The 25,426-nt window shown below is 40.5% G+C and overlaps 1 protein-coding gene across 7 annotated transcripts in view; it reads left to right on the top strand.

The window, feature by feature from the left end:
- Positions 1-25,426, top strand: part of NTRK2 (neurotrophic receptor tyrosine kinase 2) — a 365,415-nt gene that overhangs the window by 164,021 nt on the left and 175,968 nt on the right. For all 7 annotated transcript variants that reach the window (XM_071216654.1, XM_071216653.1, XM_071216656.1 and 4 more), the window contains one exon: positions 8,963-9,151. In XM_071216654.1, the coding sequence (XP_071072755.1) occupies positions 8,963-9,151 (189 nt within the window). The remainder of the gene's footprint in view (positions 1-8,962; positions 9,152-25,426) is intronic.

Here is a 25,426-nt window from a genome sequence, read left to right as displayed (position 1 = left end):
CTCTTCTCTGGTCCAGGAAGGTTGAGCTTTCCTCAAAAGGAGATGGATTTACTTAATTAATTAATTTCATAATTTACAGTTTTTGTGAGTCTGGATTCCACAAACAGGGATTTCTTTAAGTGCGCGACAACTGCATTTGCTTTTGAAGGAGCCCTTTATTTTGCAGTGAATAAAGTGTTTCATTAAACAGAAAATAAAAGAATGCTTGGCAGGACTCTACTCCTAATGGGTGAAACATCACAGGAAATTGAGAAATTGTTTCTTTTTGGCCTTGTGGGAAAATTTCACTGGTGAAATTCAGTATTAAGGTTTTAAGACTACTGCTTTAGTCCATCGAGAAAGAGCTGTTGAATGAGGATCAGCTTCCGGAAAAGAGGTGCCAGTTTGATCTTTCCACGTTGGTCTGTTAGATTTTCCGAAGACTCTGGGGTATGGCTGAGAAGGCTTTATTCTCTCCTACATAATGGTTGTGCTACTGTTAAGGAGAACTTAGAAGTATTTTAACGATTTAGGAATGTGCTTGCCAAAAGTTGGCCTTGGTTGGGTACTCCTCCATTGGTGCCTACAAAAAAGAGACAGTATGTGCCCAAAGAAGAAATGTATCTTAGGTATCCTTCCATTCTCCAGTTACACCATGGGCTCTAGAACTTACAGCAAATCCAGTTTGGGCATAAGACCTGTTTCCTGAGCTCTAGACCATCTTATCAACAGCATGATTCCCATTTCATTTCCTCTGCAAAGGCACTTTATTTGGGACTTGTATCCCAAAACGCTGGTCTCAGTTTGTCCCCTAAACCTGTTTCCCTTCTAGATTCCATGGAGACTCTCTGGATAACCTCACCATGTATCTCATTGTCCAAACTCAAAACCTTCATTGTTCTCTCTCCATGTTCTACTAAACTTATAGTCAGTCACCAAGGCCTATTGATTCCCCTAAATGTACCCACCACGCCAATACCCAGTTTAGACCATAATTCTCTCCTGCCTTGATTTCTCTAAAAGGCTTAAGTCCCTCCTATAATCCAGTTTCCTCCCTGCAGCCAAAAGGATATTGCTAAAATTAATCTTGATCATGTGATTTCATGGCCTGAGATTTATTTTAAGGGCCTACCCCTCTTTTTCACTATGAAATCCAAATTCTTAGCCCTTGCTTATATCCCTCAGCTTGTCCCCCTTTCCAGCAGTATCAGCCTTTCGTCACACGCAATACTCAACATTTTAACTGCCATCATACTACTTATAGTGAATATTGCTCCTTCTGCTTTCCCCCATTCTTAGAAAATTCTATTTTGTTGCCCAGAAATCAGAGAACTCTCTTGGCCTTCTCCCTGCCTCCTAGATAGGAATAGATGGTCCTTGTCTGAGTTCCCATAACATCCTGGGCATACTTCTAGCTTATCCTCAACTGTGAGCTCCTGAAGGCAGGCACTGTGGCTTATTTCCTTTGAATCCTCTACTGTGCCCATTGAATTAAAAAAAATGATACTGAATGAATACTCATAGTGGTGGGTTGTTTTTTTTTTTCATATGCAAAATTGAATCCGAACTGTAATGTTGTAAAATTTGGCTAATTTGGGTTAAGTGTTTTGGAGCATTGGAAAGGCAACTGTGATTGAAAGTATTAAAAAATAAAACTGGATTTGGCAACAGAAGGCTGAGTGCCTGCTCCATCACTTACAATCTGTGACCTTTACTGAGTCTAATGACCTCTCTGAGTCTCAGTTCTATGTCAATGAACAGAGGATAATGTGTTACTCCCAGGGGTTGGCTGAGCACCAAGGGGAGATTTCTGGGGTGGGTGGAGGCACTTAATGAATTGTCTTGACTGCACAAGTGAGAGTGCTTCTTTTTGCTTTCACCTCTGCAGCTTTCCTTATTGCACTGAGCAGGATATCGAGCCTCGAGGCGTGGGATGTGAATGGGTTAGTGTGACACAGATGGGAGGGGGAGTGTTTGCCAGGTCTCCTCAGTGAGATGGAGTCGAAGTGGCAGGGTGGAAGTAGGAAAACAGCTCACCCTTAGCTTTCCCACCAGAAGGGGCACGAAAATACTCTCCTCCCCACTAAAACACTCTTGGTGGAAGTGAGACCTATATGGTTGGAAGCAGTTTGATAACATGCATTGAGAAGCCTAACTATATTCACCCCTTTGATCCAGTAATTCTAGGAATTATCTTAAGGGATTGATTTTTGAAAATAGGAAGGGAAGCAGTTAAGATGTATAAAGATGTTCATTGCCATTGTGTTTACTGCAGCAAAAGATGGAAAATAATCTGAAACGTGCAATCTCTGAGGGATGGTTATGGCATTGTTCTTCACTGGGTTCTCTGAAAAATAGAAACATGATTTTGAAAAAAAAGCTTAAGCGAAAAACAGCAGTCTTAAAAAATCCAGTCTGTGGTTTAATTAAACCTATGCAAGCCAAACGCGTGCATAACAACAAACAAACAAACAAAAAAGACCAGTAGAAAAAATGCGTTCAGTTTTGAAACAGGGTAAATTATAACTAAGAAATCTGTAGGCATGGACCTGCCTCCTTGGGCTGACACCAGTGAAGGAGATTCACTGCCTTCTTTGCAAAGCAATCTTCATTTGACTCATCTCTTCTTCTAAAACCTGGAAAGAAGCATTCAGAAGAATGTCAGTTGGAAACAAAAATCTGCTTGGAGTTTGGTGGGCTGAAGTTGTAGGATCCCAAGGAAAGCAAGCCTCAGCTTCATTTTTGGAAAAAATAATAATCATAACAAACTTTGTAATGCATTTTTCAGTGTGAAAAGAACATTTCTATACATTGTTTTACTTAGATTGGCTCTTCTTTCTAGATTGCTTATTTTCCCAACTGCCTGTAAAACTCACTTCAGATCTGAAGAGCAGAGAAACAGTTACTTGTTTTGGCGCCTTTTCCTTTATCTGCCTCCTTGCCAGGGATGTCCCCTTGTGCAGCATTCAGTTTGAACCCAGTGGAAACAACCGAGAAGGGAACAGTTTGGCCCAGGAAACAAGTATTTCATGGTGACATTATTTCCGGAGGACCACCTCAAAACATTTGACAGATATGTGTGCCTAATGGAGTCTCACTTTAGAAGAGACACAGAGCTCAGCTTCAAAGCACAGACACTCGAAACCCACAGAGCTGCTACAAACTGCACACAGTCATTCAGCAAGGCGGTAGTGGGAATCCGTGTAGAATTAAGATCCCTTTTTTTCTTCCTGAATCCCCATCCAGCCAAGGTGTCAGCTCTCCCACGGGATTTTGTGTGTGTGGTGATTTTTTTTCTTAACTCTCCTGTTAACAGCTTCAGAAAAGCTCTGTTTTCTCTTATTTTCCCACATTGCTATGGTTCAGAATCATCTTACATTTGTCAAATGCATTATGTGTTTTCATCCCTGCAGCTTTCCTGTGAGATGATTCAATGAGAGGCAATGCTCTTTCCACTTAGGGGCAGAAGAGAAAACGAGAAAGAAAGAAAATTGCTCAGAGACATCAACCCTGGATTTGGGGCCATTTTTCTTGAAGACAGACTGCTGTCTCTTAGCTGATTTGAACCTCCAGTGTTCTCAGGATGTGAAATAAATCTTTACATAAAAATCCAGGGGTTAGTTTCCAGGTGTTTGAGAGGAAGCTTTGGTCCCCAATGGAGTTTTCCATGGGAGTTTTGTTGAGTTTTCTATGGAAGTTTTGTTGAGTTATTTCACTAAGGATAGTGCTGCCTCCGGTTTATGCTTCTCTTTCGACGTTTATTTTATGTTTTGTTGTGGTTTTCAGACTTCTCATGGTTTGGATTTGGGAAAGTAAAATCAAGACAAGGTGTTGGTAAGTAGTTACTCCTTCCTTGGAAAGTAATTGGTCCCTGTTGTTTTATGAGGATGACACTGCTTAGACCCTCTTTATATTCCTTGGTCCTTGATTCATCTTCTATGTTTCTGGTTTCTGACTTCTTGAAGGAGGCGTCTAGAATTTTTCCAGAAAAGGGAACTACCTTTGCTAATCGAGTTCAGTAAACTGTTTTGCATTTTTGGAATAGACTCCTCTTTATCCAAAGGAGAAGTGTGAACTGTTGTCCTAGTTCTAGAACTACATCATAACTACGTGGACAGCCAAGTGTTGGCTGAATATTCAAACCTGGGCCAATTTGGGTCTCCACTTTCTTCTGTTAACCAACACATAATGGAGCAGATTTCTGAAATGGTAAATCAGCTGTTCATTTATGACCATTTCACTAACTTGCAAAACAAACTGTAATGTCCAGATGCTATCCTGTGATTTGTGCTTGATTGCATTCTATTCCTTGCATTCAAACTTTGTGCTGACAACTGCAAGGCAGAGTCTGGAAGCAGAATTCAGAGCTTAACAAGTGAGTGCAGATGATATAGCTCATCTCTAGGACTGAAATCAGGTGTGATCTCCTGAGACCTTCAATTTGTCAGTATTGTTTATGCATACAGAGAAAGTGGACAGGAATTGCATAGAAAGCATGAAAAAACAGGCAGTCTTACAGCTTTCCTGTGTTTTTCTAAGCTCTGACCATCCTGGGTATCTGTTGGTTAATACTTATTTTGGTAGCAGTGTTGCTTTGGTAAAATTGTAAGCAGGGAAATTGTATAAATGTCCTGGAGTCTCCCAGTTTTGAGCCATCACCCCTTAGTGTTCATCCCATCCTCTCCATCCACATAAAGAACCCCACTTCCTTTCCCTTTTTGAACTTGACATCAGACCCTTCACTGTTGGGCAGCTTCTGCCCAGCTGACTGAACTAAAGGGTGGCAGGCTGGGGCAGTTGGGGTCAGACAGGACGTGCAAGGAAAAAACTCAACCTGACGTTGGCCCACCCCCATGCATTCCAAGGTAAAGGTTCTTAAACAACAGAGAGAAAGTAGAGTTGTGGTCAAGGTGGAAGATGCAAGCTCAACCAGCTTGGGCCTTCTTCTTGGCAACTTTCCAGAAGCAGATTTCCCAAACACCTAATGTTAGTCATTTTCCCAAGATCCCTCAGGGACTGTCTAACCCAGGCAGTCTTCCAGGTGCCCTGTTTTAAAGCTTTGTGCTGTGTGTATATGTGCACAGGAAGGAAGCAGTGATGAACTCTTCCCCAGACAGCACCATCGAGGGTCTTCCCTCTACTAAATAGCGATTCACTGCAATCATTTAAACATTTTTCCAGGTCAGTTTGCACTGCAGAGAGGTACTTTGTCCTGGAAAGCCTCAAATATGGCTTTCTCTTTTTAGGTTGCATTGGAGAGAGTTTTTCTGGAGAGTTGCACTTCCACTTATAGTCCATCAAGGAAATAATCAGTTCCAATGCTTTGGAGACATTGTTGTATTGAGAGAAGGGAAACCTTCCCACTCAAATGACCTGCATGCATGCTTGTCATGGGAAAAGAAGTCGAAATGATGCTTAAACATGTCTGTAAAGTCATGTCGGCAGGATGTTACCAAGCAGCTCTGATAGAAGAATGTCTCTGTGCTTGAAACATCTTACAATAAAAATGGGCTAAAAAATGTTTCCAGGCATAACTCATATCTGTCATTACAGTCATTTGAACTGCCTACCCCAACCTCAGCAAGTGTGCATTACCCAGTAATTTCAAACTTTTTATTAATATTATAAGACGTCTTTTCAGGTTCTCATATGAATTTCCTCTAACACGCCTGTGATATGCCCCCTGACTCTTCCTCTCTCTGACTTTCTCATGGTGTCTGCTCAGACACATGCACAGACACACAAAGGAGCTTCCTGTGACACGCACAGACAAGCTGCTGTCAAATTATGTAGACATTCATTGTCCCCGTTAAGAACCTTTTTCCCCCTTCACAACTTTGCTGTCTTCTACACTTCATTATAACAAAATGTTCATAGGAAAATGGGAGGGCCTAATCCCTGCAACCCTGCCAGCCATATCAATCTTCCAGGGTTTGGAACATCAGTAATGAAGAAAACCGCACTTGAATTAATATTCCACCTGATAAATTGTAGAGATTTATGCATTGCTCAGATTTGTCAACAGTGACTTTCTGGCAAAGGTAAAGGCTTTTGAAAAATTGTCTCTGGTGCTTTAGAGTGCTTCTACACTTACACATTTCCCTCCCCACCTCTCCCCCAAACAGTGGTCCCATTCCCTTGTGCTCTGTTTGATCAGAGTTGGGGGTTTTAATTGGGGAGACCATCGGGGATGAAAGGGTTATCCTTTGGAGGAGGAAGTGAAACAAAGAACAAGTACCTTGGTTTGAACTCTTTGCATGGGGTTCAACTTTGCACAGTGCAGATGATTTAAAGACTGAATCCCTGGGGGAATCTCAAGATCATTGTTCTGATATCAGCCTCCTCAGAAGTGATTGAACACTGCTGGGATGTTGTTAGCCTGGCCTAGGCCAGAAGAGAATCAGAGAAGAAAAGCAACTGCGGTCTGAACACTTATTGTTGCAGGGGTTCCAGAAGGAAACGTGGGCGACCTTATGGCAGTGTGTGGAGTATTTGAAAATGACAACTCCCAGCATTTCTGGGGGTAAAGATGCAGCCTGGAATCTGTTGAGAAGCACGGACCCTTGACTGCACACACCCCACTGCCACCCCAGGGAGCTCAGGCAGTAGCATGCTTTGGTAACGTTGTATGAGGGAGCAGCAGCACTGGCAACAGAGCAAGGGGGACAGTCCTGGAAAGACTTTAATGACAAGACGCAGAAAACTTAGCCTACCACCACTTCCATTTTCTGTCACTGGCTACACTCTGGGTTTAAGCTCTGGGTGATCTAGGCCTGTCAGAAGCAAGTCATAAAATGGGCTGCTTAGGTATATTAGAAAACTTGTTTTTATAGCTGTCCTTGGCAAGAGTTCCGCTCTTTACTAGCACAGGTGAGCTAGGCACAAGACGCTCCCGACTGGTGGGTTTTGCCTTGGCTTTGAGTGCTCTGTGGCTTCTAAATTGGTGTGTGAGGACTTGTTTGCAGAATTGAGCCAGAACGTATCATTAAAGGCAACTTAAGCACACATCCCCTTGAGAAACTGCTTTAAAAAATTACCTATAATAACATTTGACTGCCTCTTGCATTGTTTAAGACACAGCTAGCTGGGGAAGGTCCAATTGCTATTAGTACAAACTGTGACAATCCTCTTATGAGGGGGAAAATGGATCTTGGGGGATGGGTCACCATTATATTTCATAGATGCTTTGATAATAGTGTATGACAAAATAATTTTTGTCTTTAGAATTGCCTGCTTTTCATTGATTTAGTGAAGTGTAAGGGAGAAGGTAAAGAAAGGACAGAATTGCTGAAATGTGTATCCTGGAGTGTTTGATGCAACACATTCCCTGGCCCAGAAAGTATACTTTCCCTTCCGTAGTGTGGCATTTAGATTGACTGGAGTTTTGATTCTGCCTCTTCATTTGCTTGCCTCTGTCTTTTTCCTCCTTATCCTTTCTTCCCAGGGAAGGAACTGGCATCAACCAGTTGCTGTGCCAGTAGTCTATTTGAATGGGGCCCTGCATCAGTCCAGTACATTTCAGAAACATGTATAATATGTGTCTAGGGGGCTTTATCTACTTCCTGTGTATGGAGCACCTATCATAAGCCACTGAGATATTAGTTACTTTGAAGCTTTCACATTGGCCTTTAACATGGGAATCCAGTTTTGGTGGCAAACAGTGGTCAGTGGATGAATTGTTTAGGCAAGACACTCTACACCATAGGTATGAGCATATACATTCTGAGACTCTGGACTAGAGAATTCAAGTCTTGTGTGAAAAATGCTTTGATTATTGATTAAGTATAAGGATACCCATGTAATGACTCTATAGATAAACTTATAGCTAACAGCTAAAGGCAAAACAAGTAACTTTATCATGAGATTGATTTTCAATCCATTGTTGTTATGAAACTATTTTATAGGCAAAGGTAGTACAGCAACTCACAGAATATAGAGAAAGAAGAACATTGTAATAGGATAGTCTGACGTACTTCTAGTTCACTGGTTATAAGTTCATTTAGTATTATACCTAGTAATAATTCATACTCAAAATGCATATTTAAGTTTACAAGGCATTTTCATATCATTAATCTCATTCCAGTCTCATAATAAAAGAAGCAGATATTATTTTGCACATTTTACAAATGTGAGTAGATATAGATGTCCAAAAAGGGTAAGTGACTTGTTCAAAGATAGGGAAAGGAGCTCAGATCCTCAGACTCCTACAACACCTTTCAGTATCTTGTGAAGCAGGATGCTTGATTCATGCTGAGAGTTTCGATGAGACAGTCTTCTAAAGATATAGTGTGGGCAAAGAGGAAAACTGTATATTAAATTACAGGAGAAGGATGTAGAGAAATTGGAACCCTCATACATCACTGGTGGAACATAAAATAGTGCAGCCACTTTGGAGAAGAGTTTGGCAGTTCCTCAACATGTTAAACATAGAGTGTTTGTATGACCCAGAAATTCCACCCAAGAAAAATATGTCCTTATAAAAATGTGTACAAGAATATTCATAGAAGCATTATTCATAATACCCTAAAAGGGGAAACAATGCAGGTATTTATCAACTGATGAGTAGATAAACAAATTTGGTATATATAAACAGTGTAATATTAGTCAACAATTAAAAGGAATGTTGTAATGATATATGCTGCAACATGCATGAATCCTGAAGATTTTATGTTTAGTGAAAGAAATCAGTCACAAAAGATGACATACTGTATGACTCCATTTATACAAAATGTACAGAATAAGCAAATAGAGAAAGTAAATGGATTAGTGGGTACCTAGGGCTGGGGGTGGGGAATGGGACATGACTGCCAATTGGGATGATGAAAATATTCTTAAATTAGACTGTGGTGATGGTTGCACAACTTGTGAATATACTGAAACCCACTGAATTATTCACTTTAAGTGGGTGAATTTTATATATGTGAATTACAGCTCAATTAAACTGCTAAAAATTACAGGAAAAAATATATTTTTCCAACTCCAGGCCCAGCTTCTGTTATCAGCAATGACGATGATTCCGCCAGCCCACTCCATCACATCTCCAATGGGAGTAACACTCCATCTTCTTCAGAGGGTGGCCCTGATGCTGTCATTATTGGAATGACCAAGATCCCTGTCATTGAAAATCCCCAGTACTTCGGCATCACCAACAGTCAGCTCAAGCCAGACACATGTAAGTACAGCTGTTTATACTTATTGGCCCTTTTGCTGCATGGCTGTATTAACCAGCATGTTTATCAGAGCCCTGACAAAGATGACTGGGGGAGGGAGGGGGTTGAAATGTCTGAGTATTCGTGAGGCTTTTGGCCTGTGAAATAGATCCTCTAGTTTATTGCTTATGGAATTCTCAGATTGTGTCTCCTGGTGGGATTGGAACAGCAGGCAGATACTGACTTCTTTTGGGATCCACTTTCCAAAACCATTTGTCAACATGAAGTTGTAATCAAGGCATGCTTGTCTTGAAATAGAGACAGATACCAGAAATATCATTAGAATGCACATACATCAAATACAGAAGACAGGCAATTCATATAATTTAAATTTGGCTTATTGAAAGTAATTAAAATATACATCGTAGGTGGTCAGGAAAGTGATATGTTGCATATAGGTGGTATCAGTTCAGGTAGTTCTGTATTCATTGTTCAGCCTTAGTTCTCAGCATGAGGCCTTATTGTGATGACACAATGATGAGGAGACACAGAAATGGATGATGTTCATATGAAGTGGGCTGTCTCATATATTTTAATCAATTAACCTATTAGCATCTGGAGAAAAGCATTGGTTTTAGAAGTTTGAGATTTTTCTCAGAGCCCCTTATTCTATCTTCTGAGGCACTGTTAAAATATAAAAAACAAATTAGAGCCTTTAGAACAACAAAAAAACAAAAACACAGTGGGCAAACCAGCTGCCATTGAAATACCAAGTCTTCCTCACCCATGGAAAAGGGGCCATGCTTGCTAGCACAGCAGTTGGCCCAGATCCCAGGACTCCCTCATGAATGGTACTAATAGGTGTGTATCTTCATTTGCATGTTCTTCCCCAGTCATAAGTACTACATTGTTTCCCTGCCTCAGAATTAAGATAGAATCATTGCAAGGTTAGTCTTTGGGTACTGATTTGGAGACTGATTTTCAACTGGTAACTCCCATGGGATAAAGGGTATCAGCAACTGATATCAGATCTGTTCATATATAGGGAAACACGTGTAACTTCCTCCTATTTTTTTAAAATTTATCCCAAGGTATGTTTAAGGTTGGATTTAAGTTTAAATGTTGGAAGGAGCATTATTAAAAATTTGCCATGTGTGAGACTGAACCCTACCATAGATTTCAGTTGAGCATGTAATATGACAAGATAAATAAAATATGTGAAGAATATTCAGCTCCTTGAAATATTTGAGGTATTATTTGAAATCAAGGTATTAATAATCCTAATATTGCCATTATGGTGTAAACAGGATGAGGCATTATTTAAACTGCATTTTTGATGAAGTAAACATCTTCCAAATGTCCTTGATACACTGCTAGTGTTTGAATATAGCCATCAGATATTAAGACAAAGCAGGACACCAAGGTTGGAAACTGTTGTGGTTTTGGTTGTTCTTATTGATAAAAACAAGAAACCAAATGGGATCCTATAAAATAAAGTGTTAGCTGGCTGTGAAATCCATAGTTACTACTAGAAGTGTGTTCTCTCTTTAGAAATCCTGAAAGAGAATTTCCAAAATTTGCTTCTTTAATCTAGAGTCCATGGAGATTTTTGTAAAGGTTTTGGGTTAGACATGTTGATTATGTTGGAGTAGTTTTGGTTTTGTGGTTTGTCCACTGTATGCCAACCCCACTTAGAAAGAATTGGAAGAGAGTGAAGGAGACCCACAGCCTCCCCTCAGCTTCTACATAAGGGCTCCATGTTATAGATTCTCCGTTTGGCGATCCCTCCCTTAAAACCTCACTGAGCCCTTCACCCAACCATCTTTCCAGCTCAGTGTTTTCAGTCACTTGGCATCTTATACCAGAAGAGATATCCTTTCTTCCAGGTACCAAACCATATCCTCTTTCATGATTTTAAGGCCATTTAAAACCACACTTCTTCCATGAATCCTTTTTCAAAGAAATGGGAGTGAAGAAGCCATTTACTTCTCTCCTTCCCTTTAGCCTCTCTTAAATGTCATTCTGTATCATAATTTTTTCCTTTATCTTCAATATATCTTTTGCCTTTTGTTTGGTAGTAAGTATGCCCACTATCATGGATGTGTTTCTCAGTCTTGTTTAAGTTAGATTGTAAGCTCCTAGAGAGCAGGAACTGTGTCTGTGAACTATTCCTCCATAGTATGGGGCATGCTGGATCTTTGATGTTGGCTAGATATGGCCATATTTTACTGAAATACTTACCACCAACCAACATGTAGCAAGTAAAGATGACTCATAGAATTTTCATTTTATTCCTTTAAAACTTGCCTTCACTGCAGTTTATTTATTAGATATACTTTTAACAATGTGCTAGTGTACTTAATTGATTTATATAACAATTTTAACATAAATTTTTTAACAAAAATCAACTATGTGAACATCCTAATTATAGTCATCCAGAAATTAAAATATCCCAAAATGTATAGATCTGGCACACAGGTGGATCTGTTGCTGTAGGCTCATGTAATTTTGAGAACTTAGCTTTCAATTAAGTGATTCCCATTGAATATTTTTACAGAGTAACTTCTAAAAAGGCTCTTCCAAGAAGTTGAACAGTTTATGTCTGAAACAAACAAATTTAAGAAGAAAGTTTAGAACCTCTGTTTACTTAAAGCAAAATATCATATGGACAGTACACCAGCATCCTTCTAAACACATCAGATGGTCAGGGACTAGTATATTTGCATCTCTTTCCTAAAGCTGTATGCTCTTCAAAAATGCTGGTTTTAGGAAAAAAAAGTGTAATCTTATAAACATTTGTGGTACAAGTTTCATGTCATTGAATTGTAAGAATCCATCGTAGAAAGTGATGTTCAATACAATAAATACTTATTGGTTACCCACATTACACCTAGAGTGTTAGAAATTGGAAATCATTGACAATGATGATGCATTCCTTGCTCTCAGGGAGTCTTATTGAGGAGGCTGACAGTTAAATATATCATCATATAATCACAATGCAATGAGATAGGCACTGTGATGGGAGTGATGAGAGCAAAGGACCTAAACCTCAGTTACCTACAAGGATCATGCAGGCCAATGTTATGAAAGAAGCTGAATCAGAAAGGTGAAATGGGGTTCTGAAAACCATGTTGGGATATGGGCTTGATATTACCAGATATTCACATTTTTCCAAAGAGAATGGACATGTATTAGATTATGTGAGTTTCCCAAATTTTAAAACACTGGGTGGGTTAAAGAAAATGCATTACTGAGCCAGGTTTGGTCCTCAGTCTACCATCTGTCTGTAATTCCCTGGGTTAGACCTTAAAGATAACTTCATAAAAACACCTTATTTTACAGACGAGGCTCAGAAATGGTTGGTCCAAAGTGATACAACCTCAATAGTTGCTTAGCTTAGCTTTAGAAAACAGTAACAACAAACAAAACTAAAACTAACAAAAAACATGATCCAATCGCATTTCTTTACATAATGCATAAAATGGGAGCCAAATGAAGGATGATGATAAATTATAGCCCCGACATGCCGTTTCACCATTAGGAGCTAGGTGAGGTTTTCATTTACAAAGTACAGAAATTGTTTGCAGGAATTTAGAGCCATCTGAACGGGGTTGCATTGCTCCCAAGCACTTTCCAATAGCAAGTCTGTCTACTTTATTGCAGGGCCCAGAGGTTCCCCCAAGACCGACTGATAATAATTTGGTATTTGGAGGCTCCTGTGTCACTGCAGGAACTAAAGGAGGCTAAATCCATGCCTGATGGAGGAGAAGAGTTCTATGGTTTTCTGCAAAATCGGGCCAGACAACATCTTGACGTCACTCCTTAGCTTCCATAACCTAGTCAAGCAAGAAGTTGCCTTCCAAAGACAAAGCAGTGTGCTCTAATGACTAACCCCTCAAAATTCTATGCCACTTTAACTATAGACCCATCTCCTCGATCAATTGGGATGGCAAGATGGAGCTGATGAGCTCAGCAACATCAAGTCTGGAGTTGGTCTTTAATTCAACTAGTCTGTTTAGCCGTGTTTGAAAACCACATCATCTGAGAGCACGGGGTGGTTTCCTAGTAGGACTTGCAAGCTCGGTTCAAGGGCCGTGTGCTACTATCCTCTCCTTGACTGCTAAGAAAGATTTTGGCAGGGTATGATGGGAATACACCTTCTGAGCTGACAAAAAAAAAAAAAAGGAAGAAAAAAATATTAACCAGCAAAACCCCCAAACCATCAATCTTGGCTTCTCTTGAAGGGTGGAAATGCATTACATATTTTCTCCTATAGGGAAAGCAGATGCCATTCTCTAAAGTTGTGTCTTTCCTAGAGCAGACTTGCAAATTAGCTAAGGTCGGAGGCCTGGGGTCTAGATTAAATTAGAATTGTCTACAAATATGTACCTGTGTGTGTTCGTTTGTTCTTGAACAGCATGCCCTCCTTGTGTACCTAGGGCTGGTAACTTACCATGGCAGATGCATATTAAGAAGTCTGACTTTTTCCCACTTTGATTCCTTTTCCAATGAAATGGGTGTTTATTGAATTCTCCCAGAGTGTGCCATATGTATGTGTGTGTGTGTCTGTGTGTTTGTTTCCCCATTGGTCACATGCTCATTAGATAACTGTGTAGATCAGCACAGATTCATAGACCATCATATAAGGAAATATGATGTTATAAAGCAAGTATTTCAACAGTAGTTGGAAATATTACATAGGGCACAAACCCTGCTCCTCTTAACCATCACATCTGCTTTGTCATTGTCTCACTGACAAGGGGAGGGAATGGAGATAATATTCTTCACAGAGCTGCAGAATCTTTTGAACATATTTGCAATATTACTTTGAGTACACATTAGCAGAAATTCTGAATTACATCCAGAACCCCAGGAACACATTATAAGGGATCAAAAGATAGAGACTCTGAAAGTTACCTGAGGTTATCTTCAAACTTGAGTCCATTTAGATGAGGAATTAAAAGCAAATAGCAGTGGTTGTTTTGGCACTTTCCTTTACTGATTAATTTTGCCTTTCAAAATCATATTTTCTTCTACATATTTAACTGGCCAAATAAAGCTGCTTTGGAAACTGTTTGTGTGCCTTTGAAGGCCATGGCCTGCATTTTAAAAATAAGTTAATTCTATTCTGCCCAGCTTGAGTGTTAGGACAGGGAGAATGCAGTTATTTTAGGTTCCTTAGAAATTGCTTGGTTTCTCGTGCACTGGGCTGGCAGCTCATCCCACCAGGGTTGTCATGGCACATTGCTGGCTTTCTGTAGGTCCCAGTCCAATTCTTTTTCCCTCTTGGTGCCTTAGTCCCCCATTGCGTGTAACAACAATTTGATATTATATTCCCTTTCATCTCACAAGGAGATAGTAAGAAGCTATCAAATGATGCTTACAAAAGCGACTTGAGTCCCTTAGAAGAAAGGAAAACGGATGCATACTGCATAATTACATTGAAAATGTAAGCCATGTTACAAACACCACTGAGTTGAAGATTTGTTACCAAACCAGTTTCAGACACTTTCACAATAAGTGAAAGGAGAACTTTTTAAAAATTAACATTAGACTGCTGGATGATGCTACTTGTTATCACAATTACTAGATTTATTGACTTACAGGAGAAAACACCCCAGTCCTGTGCTTGATAGCTGAGAAGGGCAAGTGGTTATGGATTTGGGTTCAAGAGTCATTCCTTGTGACATATGGAAGACTATTTTTACTTCCACATCATCAGCCAACTAAGATGGAATGAGGCATCCTGCACACACCAGATATTTCAGTACAGGTTCCCCAAGTCGCCGGTGATGGGCTGGACTCCTCCCAGCAGAGGCAGGATTCTTGTGGGTTCCTTCTGGGCCTTCCCCAAGGCCCAGCCCAGCTGGGAAGTGCGTGCCAGGGGGTTCGTCTAATCACGTGGTGCCTCTGTACCAATTCGGGGTTGCTCACTCTGGTGTGTGCTGGCAGACTGTGGACCAGGACCAGCTCAGCGGACATGGATGCTGAGGAGCCTCTCATGCTGCTGAGCACCTCCTGCCACCCAGATGCTTTGAACAATCAAGCGTTCCCTTTGCATCTGTGGAGATGGCACGATTGGAGTTTTTCTTGGCTGTGATGCTCAAGTCTTTATGGCAGCTCTTATAACACAGTGCGAGTTCTCTCTCTCTGTGAAGTGCATATCTCCTCTGTCTTCCCTAATTCTGCCGGCCCAGGCGGGGAGCCCACCACCATTGGGCTTGTCCGATTCCTCATCACGTCAGCTCTCCTGGATAAGGCACAGGAATGCAGTCCTTTGTGCTCACAGGACGTTGTTGTCGTGGTTTTGGGTTTGGTTTCATTTTCTTAGGAATTTTTAATTCTTTTGAAAGGCAAGGAAAAAGAATTTGCTCTCTACCATGGGCAGACAATAACTACTTCATAGTTCAACCTGGGAGTCAAGGAGAAAGGCAAGCACTTTCTATAGGCTTCGCCCTTGAAAGAAAGGAGAGCCGCCTCCTGAGAACAGACAACACCCAGAGGGGAACTGAATGATGTCGTACCTGTACTCCACCCCCATTTGGGTTTGCTTCCTTTTGGTGAGAGAATGCCCAGTGATTCTGCTGGTGTTTATTTGCTTCCCTTATTGATGGGAAAATTAGGAGGCAGCCCATGTGGCCAAAGGAAAGAGGGGTGCCCAAATTAGGGTGACTAACCATGTCCAGGACTGAGGAGAGTCTCAGGATGCAGAACTTTCAGTTTTAAAACCAGGACAGTCCCAGAAAAATCAGAGAAACCTGGCCTCCTGAGTTAGCATAGGCCTAATGATTTTTTGCTTTCAAGATGGAATTAAGTCTTTTTTTTTTTAATGTTACCGGGGCTGGGGACTGAGCCCAAAACCTTGTGCAAGGGAAGCCAGCACTCAACCACTGAGCCACATCGGCTCCCCTGAATGGATTTTTTTCATTGTTTGCTTGTTCCTTGTTTTCGTTTTTAGGAAGCACTGGAAACCAAACCCAGGACCTCCTGTATAGAAAGCAGGTGCTCAACCATTTGAGCCACATCTCCTCCCCAGACTTAAGTCTTAATTACTGCAAATGCTTTCAAGTGCCCCAAAATGAGATATTTTAAAATAAAAATAAATAACAGAGGTTTTAGTAGATAACTTGGAAAACATGAGACAGAGATGAAATAAAAGATCACCAGCAATTCCAATAGGGATAACTGCTGAAAATATTATTTGCATGTGTGGCTTTGTGGTCTTGTGAATGTCCTTTTAATCTCTTGGAATATAAATGCTGTTTGTATCCTTGCCTTTATTTGTATTGGGCTTTGTTACTATTTCTATCATAATGGTTTCCCTTTGGTGGGCTTTGCTGGACTGTCAATAGGAAGTACACTTGATGTCTTAGTGCCAATTTCATATTCATATTTCCTGGGTGGTGCATGGGGAATGGCTAGGGTTGGAATTGTCAGGTGTGGACTGTAGGATCCAAAACCCCAGGGGAGCTCAGTTGTCATGTGACTATCATAGAGGAGATGGGACCTATGTGGTGGGTTGAGAAGACTCAGGAAGTAAGAGGCTCCCTTTTTCTATCAAGGCAGGCTGGGAGCTCCAGTTTAGGGTCAACGCTATAATGACGCCAAATGTGGTCTGTTGCCCAACTGAAGCAGATGATCCCTTCTTATCTCCCAGTTCTTCAGTCTAGCTAGCTAATGCCCTTTAAGGAGCTGAGTGTGCTGGATGTTAAAAGGCCAGGCTAGTTAAATCTTCTATGTTTCCTGATAGTTAGGGATGCTTTCTCTTCCACCCAAGATCTCTGGAGTGTGCAAAGGACCTCTGATGACTGTAGTATCTCTTTGGGCATTTGGCCTTACCTAAACTTTGTGATGTGAGCTGCCCAGAGATCACTGGATTTTTCCGTCATGAAAGGCTTCCTCTTTCGGTGTCTCAGGCACCCATGGTTAGACAGAGGTTCCAGCAATGGAATCTCTAGTAATTCCACGACATAAAATAGTATGCCACTGTTGGTATTTTGCACAGTAATATTGGCTGATTCTAAAAATAAGCCAGAATAAATAATAGATTCCTGTGGGTTGTAAGATATTAAATTTGTGTGATTTTGAACCAAAGAGGGAAAAGTCCTAGAAAGGAAACAATTCTTTCATGCCTAGTTTATATATTATTCCTACCAGCTCCTGTATGTTCTACAAATATGGGTAGACATCAGACATTCTTTTCATCAAATTGCTATTTTTCAGCATGTTGATTTAACCATGTCATTGACCTTTAGAGTATATTAAAGTGGAACACAAGCTCATGATTAGGTAATCGTGGTATTTAGACTGAGTGCCACTTTCTAATACAGTGGTTGGTTTTGAGCAGACAGGGTAAAATCCTGCACTATCTAATAATAGCAAAAGGCCCATTCTCCACTTTAGGGAGTGTCTTCATTGGAGGAAATTAAGTAGCATGTCTGCTTATAAAATGAGCAGAGATGGTACCACTGACAACAGCACCTGAGTTGTTTACCAGAATGATGGATTTTCAGACCCATTTATGCCTTCATTCCCAGTGCTAATCCCCCACCTTCAAAATGCAGTTTGCTTTTGCAAATAAGTTGGCCATTGGTTTGGTGCTAAGGAAACAACCTGGTTTACCCAGTAACAGAACCATATTCTTACCTTCTATGAATAGAGTAGTCTGGACAGCTGAACTAACTGGTCTCACCTCATTCTATCTTGGGTTTACTTTCTCTGACCCATAATTATAAATTCCTTCACCCATCTCACTCTGCCATCCTCCCTCCTTTACTCTGTGTATTGGAGTTTGGGAATCATGACACTGATGATTATCTCATTATTTTCTAGTTTCATTAATGCTATTTTCTGATATTCATAGAAGCAATTATGAATGTGTATGGTTGCTTGAACCCTATTTAGAGAGAGATGTTTTCTCTTTCTAAAGTGTGCTGTCAGAGGGTACACTGTTAGGGTGTTTCCCTCTTGAAAGCCTTTGTTTTTAGGTGATGATAAAATTCCTCTGTACACATAGTTTAATTTTCCTTGACCTTGAGATAGATGTTTATCAACATTGGTTTGAAAGAGGAAGCATACATTTTATTGGTAAGATATTGGTGATGGACAGCTAATGCCTTAGATCCTGGAATCCTGAGCTTTGGGGAGGAGATGATGTCAACCAGCAAAGGGGATAAGTGGGTCTCTTTTTCTGAATCATTATCTTCCTTTGGGCTTGTGTATATTCTCTGCTGTTTCATACAGATTTTATCCCAAATTTTCAGTGGATCTTAGGCAGTTTGGCTAACACATCGGCACAGTCCTTGGTGTTAAAAATCTTGGTGTCTCTCTTTGAGAGGACCTGTGTGGTTAAGGGCCCTTACCTGACCTCCTCCTGGAGCTTGAAGAAGGACTTTGGGGTATGAGCAGGCTCTGGGAGAGGGTTTGTTGGGTTGGAATTAGTTCATATGGTCCCCACCTTTGGAGAGAAGGAACTTACGTGGGTTGGTATGGGTTGGTACTTCCCAAGAAGACCCTTCTGCTGGTGGGCACAGAGGCTGGTTGTCACCATGGCCTCTCCGTAAGGTTACCCAGCTTCCCTGCTATGGGCAGTGAGCCTCTTTCTGCTGGGATGCTCTGCTGGTGCTCTTAGCACTGGGCTCAGCAGTTCAGCCCTCTCATGAGGCAAGGGGCTCTGGTGATTGCTAAAATGTTGCTGAAATCTCTTCCCCTCTCTCATATTTGATGCAAGGGAGTGGACCTACGACATGACTTGTATTCCTTTCTATGTTCAAACACTTGCAGGATTGTTCACACATATGTATGTGCCATCAGTTGGAGCTTGGGCCTCTTTATTATAGAGATATCTTCAGGAAAATGAGATCTGTTGTATTGGAGTTTGTGATGTAGTTGATCATTCAGAGCCAAAAGCATATACCAATAAAAGCAAGAGTGTCGGATTCTGGTCTCCATTGCCTGATTTGTCACCTACAATAAAACACCGTTCTTTACATAGACTTGAGAACATAATTCAGTACTGGGTTCCTAAAGCACTACCAACAGTTCCTACTCTTTATGCAGGCAGGGTCGGCAAGAGGTTGAGGCAAGCGAGGCACTTGACCTTATGGGCATAGTTCAAGGGCATGTCAAAAACCATTTAAATCAAAATGTATGACATTTTAATGCAGTGTTTAAAAAATACTAATTGAAAAAGATCTTTGAACAAATAATAGAAGTTTTAAGCAAACCCAGGATCCTAGAGGCCAGGATTAGGGTGAGGTGAGTGAGGAGAGTTGTGCAAGTGCAGGACCTGATCGATACTGTCCTTATTTAAAATTTTGATGCTTTTTTTCATCATGGGTTTTTGTATTGATTTTTATTATTTTTTAAAAAATATTCCATTCGAATGTTATTTTTCTGGCTTATTGAGTTTTGGACTTGCCCTTACATTTTGTGCGGCAGGCAAGAATTTCATTCACCTTGCACCGGCCTGGCCTTGGACTCAGGGTTCTCTTCAGCCTAAATCTCCCATAAATCTCTGGCCTTTGCAAAGCTCAGTTTTGTAAACAGTAATTGCTCAGCAGATTATCTTTCAGCTTTCTCTCCTTTCCTGCATTCCTGGCTTAATTGTCCTTCCTTACCCCAACCCATTTGCCCCTTGAGATACATTTCTCTGATTCTCCTTTGCTCAGAAACCTCAGCATCTCAGCCTTAACCATTCTGTGCTGATGAAATATCTGCAGAGGAATGCACACATGCACTCCTGTCTCTTCCTTGAGACTCTGAGTGAGGCAGTGAATGCGACTGCCAAAAAAAAAAAAGATTTATTTTGCAAAGAAGAGGTGGGCCAGGAGACTTCTCAACAAGTGTGAGAAGTAATCTCAGTTTAAAAAAAATTGGATGGAATTTTTAAAAATTAAGTGAAATTATTATTATTTTTTAAAATTAGATATTGCTTGATGTCCCACATTTGGAGCTTTAGCAGTATGTTTGCTCAATTAAAGATACAATATATGAGATTTCAAAGACTCCGTTTCACTCAGCCTATTTCTTAATGTCCCGAGCTTCTTTTGTAATATGTGAATTTCCTATTTATGATCAACCATTATCAAATGCCTTTTACATGCCAGGCCCTCGGCACTGAATTTTCACTTTTAAAAAAAATTAGTTTTTGAAAAGTTAACCCTTACAATGCTGCAAGGTAGTATTATTTTCTATTTTGCAGATAAGAAAACTGAGGCTCAGCAAGGTCAGGAGCAAAAATAACTAACCCAAATTATAGTCCTGACTCAAGGGAGAGTCCCTATTCAGACCCAGATCTATCGCTATAAAGTCTTGGGCTCTTACTAGTCTAGAGCCACTGGCGAACTTTTCCAAAAATAATATCTATTTCCAAAAGGAATAATAATTTTCTAATGTGACAAAAGGAATTGTAGAGTTAGTATTGTACCTCTGTGTGGGTCGATCAGGATATCTTGATGGAAAGCATTAACCTTCCAAAACGAAGACCAGGGAATACCCAGATGGAAGATAGTGACCTTTGTGTTTAAGGAGGAAAGAGCTGATTTGTGTCCAGTCCATAGTGTCACTTGGGCAGCAGCTGTCTTCTTTCTCATCAGAGTGATTAGCAGAAATAAGAAATAATCATGACTCTTAAGCCCTTATTTTATTTTATGCTAGTGAAACAGTGAAAAGGATATAAATCCTACTTTTTTTTTTTTAAACTAAACCTACATTGGACAATTTGCCTTTTTGTTTTATTTCAGAAAAATCCTAGTAAAAGGATCCTATATTATAGATTTTTGACTTTTTGTTTTGGATGGCTTGATAGCTCTGAATCTGACCCATCACATTTTCTACAAGAGCTTGTCCATGTTTCCAAAAAGAGAGAAGAGTGCCAAGCGCCCATAGCAGATTGAGTACACGTTTATAGTTTCTTTAGGCATTGCTGTGGGTGTTGAGGCACCTACAAACCTGCCGTGGCCATACTGGTCCAGGGAGAGGAAGGGAGCATAAGCAGTTAATAATGCTTCTTGCCCCCTGTTCTGTGGGATCCAATCTCAAAGGCCGCCTTGTGTGAACATCTTGTAGGACAGAAAAAGACACCTCGCTGGCTCTCCCTCTACAATTCCTTCTTTCATGTTTCAGTGCAAAGGTCCATGTTTCCAAACTGGCTAATTGAAAGGGGTCATGCTTCTTTCAGATCTTTAGACTTTAGGGAGTCTTTTTAAAAAACATGACTTGACGTTGATAAATGGCATCTCTTCCACAGAAAGAACATGCATCTGGCTTTATAAGGTCAGGGGAGCTTCAAAGAGTGATACGCTTGAGCACGTACCTTCTGTTAAGTATGTATGCTCACACAGATTTGTGTATGTGGCTAATGCTTCATATTAGTTTTTAATAGGCAGAGTAATGCATGTTCCCTGAAAATGTCATATCACAGGTCTTCCCTGGACTTGATGAGTGTGGAGGTTTAGTCAAAATGAATAATTCTTCTCTGACCCAATGTATACTCTCTTAATTATCTTGATAACTTAGAATACAGCAGAATTTAGGGTATGAATTTTTCAATTGCAGTTCAAAGTCCATCTTGACAAAAAAGTAATATAATCAAAACATTGTTTACTGAAGATTTTCAAGCCCCCTGAATTCACATGCATATATTAGTACAATGCTGCAGAGTCAGAACAGGCCTTTGGGGTTTGTGGAGTCACAGCTCGAGTGTGGCTTTGAGTGATTAATCAGAGTGAGACTTCAGAGAAAAGGGCTGAAATATTTCCAAAGAGAGAATAGGATGAGTCCTTTTGCTGCCCCTGTGGGTGGGGGTTGTGTGTGCACTTCCATGTAAGTAGGTACATTTGCCAATATGGGTAATTCTTCCAATAAAATGAGATAAAACACATCTCTGACTAATAAGACTATTAAAAACCATAACAATGAAATTCCAGGATAGGGAGGGGCAGGAGTGGAAACAAAAGCTTAGATTAGAGTCAGAGTATATAATCATATGTCTCTGTCAAATGATGACTGTGTGATCAGGAAGCTATGTCTTACCAAGAATTCAGTGGCCATCCTTGAATGATAGTGAAAATTGCAGATGGCAAAAAATACTTATTGACATTTTTGTAAGTTTTGTTATTTTTTGTTTTTTTGTGTTTTGTTATTTTGTGTTTTGTTATTTTTACCTCCTCAACCAGGGCCTAGAAAATTTAACAACTGAATGGACAAATGAATGCATCATCTTATCCACTTGTACTTGTGCTATAACTTTGGGGGAAAATATATCTTTACTTTGTTGAGTTTCAGTCATGGCTATGATTCTGTTAGGAACACAAGTTCAGTTTCCTTTCCATGTGAACTGCATATTTTCTATCCCATGGCCATGATTATGGCTGTTAATGATGAGTTTAAAGTTTTGTTTTCTGTTCTTATCCTTCCACCTCTCAAGTCATTTACATTTTGGGAATTCTTCTGTCTGATTTTATAAGTTGGTATTCAGGTATGCTAATATTTTAATGTTTTATATTATGAGACAAGAAATATGGCAAGTCTGATGTTGAAGTTCCAATGGTGACTTCTATTTAGAGAAGTATTGGCAACGAGAAGCACATAGAGGGAAGTGGATTTGGCTCAACTGATAGTGTCCGCCTACCACATAGGAGGTCCGGGGTTCAAACCCAGGGCCTCCTGACCCATGTAGTAAGCTGGCCCACATGCAGTGCATGCAAGGAGTGCTGTGCCACACAGGGGTGTCCCCATGTAGGGAAGTCCCACGTGCAAGGAGTGGCCCCTGAAGGAGAACCGCCCCGCTTGAAAAAAGTACAGCCCCCCCAGGAGTGGCACTGCCCATGCAGCAAGATGACGCAACAAAGAGAGACACAGATTCCTGGTGTGGCTGACAAGAATGCAAGCAGACAAAGAAGAACACACAGTGAATGGACACAGAGAGCAAACAACGCGGGGGGGGGGGATAAAAAAATTAAGTAGCACATAGAAGCTTCTAGAAGGCCGACAAAAAGAGTAGGGATGGGAAGACTAAAAACAGAGTGATTTTGGAAAAACTAGAAGAGCGCATACATTCAGTGATTGAAAGTGTTGTCCCTGGAAAGATTTGAGGCTCAGGGACCAAACTGGGGCTGCTTGGGAAGATGAGCAAGGTGCCCTTTTGTCAAAAAGAAACTCAGAAATTTCTGGGTAAGGGACAGGGAGAGGTTTCAGGATCAACTCCTTTTAGATGTGTTAGGTAGCTCCTTCCTGGGACAAATAAAAGGTTGAGTGAATCAACGCCTAGACCTCCAACATTGGCCCTGGGTAATCCAGCAGTGTAAACTGGCTCAGAAAGCTAAGACCTTGATTAGTTGAATGTTAATTTCCTCATTTATCATGGATGCAATAAGTAATATTTATATTCAGTCAATACGTGCCAGCCACTGTACAATGTGCTTTATGTATTGTCATGATTTATACAATGACCCCTATGCAAAAGGTACTATACCTATTTTAATCACAAAGATGGAGAAAATAAGGGACAGAGAATATATGCAACTTGCCTAGATGCAGCAACTAATAAACAGAAGAGCAAGGATTTTTTTTAAATTTTCAGAATGCTATGTTATTATTTTTGATTAATTTTTATGAGAGAAGTATGTTTACAGAAAGATCATGCAGAAACTACCTTGCCCCATTTTTAACATTTTGTATTAGTGTGGTAACTTTGTTACAATGGAAGAAAGAATATTGTAATTGTTCTGTTAACTATAGTCCATAGTTTTCATTAGGGTTCACTATTTCTCTTGTACAGTCCTATTGTAGTTTGTTTTTTTTTAATTTGCACTTTAGCAACATATATACCACTTAAAATTTCTCTTTTCATCACATTCAGTTATAGAACTCGATGGTGTTAATAATAGTCACAATGTTGTGTCCCCATCATCACCACCTATGACCAAAACTTTACCATCACCCCAACAGAAACTCTGTACCAACTAAGAATTAACACCTCATTCCCTACCTCCTCCCTTGCCCCTGGCAACTTGTATTCCAGGGTCTATTTTCTCAAGCACATGCTATATTAGGCCTATTTCTCTGCCTTTTTCTAGCCAACCAGCCAATCCTCTTCCCTGCTCTTCCAAAACACACACACTAACCCACAAAGGGTATGAAGCAGTTTACAATGGAAATGTAGCTAACCTTAACTAATGAGAGATAGTGTATCTGAAGCTTTCTCATTTTGTCCATGGTTTAAATCCTAAAAGTCCCTCCCTTTGTGTTCTAAAAAGCTTCTTGGGTTTCCTGAAGACAATACAGTGGAGAATGAATTCAAAGAGGAAAAGCCAGTGTCCCAGACCTTCGAAGATCTTTGATGGAGAGTAGCCCAGTTGAAGCAGACTAGATAGGAAATCAATAGATGGATCTGGAACCTGGCAAGAAGGCCATGTATCATTTGGTACCCCCATAGCTGTTGGAAGACCTTCACGAGATTCTGCATTTGGATCGAAATTTCCTCTGGAGGTCAGGAGAAGCCCCAGATATTCTCCAGGATCCTTATAATTGGGCCCTCCTGGGGGATTAATGGGTGGGGTAATCAATCAAAACAGCAAACAGCTGGAACTCCTCCTCTGCCATTAGCAAAAGGACAAAATAATGAATGGTTTAAGAAACAAGCACAAAGGCCTCTTGCTTTCTCTTGCCTTCGCCCTGTCCCAGTGCCTGTTCGTGCCTTCTTCTGGCTTCTTCACCCCAACCTGGGTCAATACACAAGTAAAACCTGAGCATTTATAATCTAGAATGGGGAATTGTAATCTGTAAATCAGCCCACTTTATCACTCTTCAGCCTCTTCCTCTCTACTTGGGATTTTCTCCCATTTCTCTTCCCTCCCTACCTTAGTAAATTTCTGGCCTGTTTAACCCAAGGTGCTCTTGAAATTCATTTCTGCAATATAGTCAAGAACCCAGACAAAATCCAGTTACACAGTGACAGCTTCATTACCCTGGGAGGTGTCCTTTTGTTTGAGGCTTTGCCCAGCCTATTTCTTCTCAAATACCTACGAAGCTGGAGTATGCCATTGTTGAAGGAAATCTGTATCCATTTACCTTTATTTACCCTTCACCCTGCATCCTCACACTAGCCAGTCAACTGATGGCACTCATCAGCAAGCAAAAGCCTTTGGCCCTTTGTGCCTCACTATGTGGTCTCTGTTTTGTCATTGTTGTTTTGCTGGAGATGCTTTCTAAGAACTGAATCCCTGCATCACAACGAATATCCATCAAATTCTAATTATTAGAGGTGAAGTCGGAGATTCTGTATTCTAAGAACC

The sequence above is a fragment of the Dasypus novemcinctus genome, chromosome 8 (assembly GCF_030445035.2).
Source record: "Dasypus novemcinctus isolate mDasNov1 chromosome 8, mDasNov1.1.hap2, whole genome shotgun sequence".
Taxonomy (NCBI): Eukaryota; Metazoa; Chordata; class Mammalia; order Cingulata; family Dasypodidae; genus Dasypus; species Dasypus novemcinctus.
This window is presented reverse-complemented; position numbering and strand designations above follow the sequence as displayed.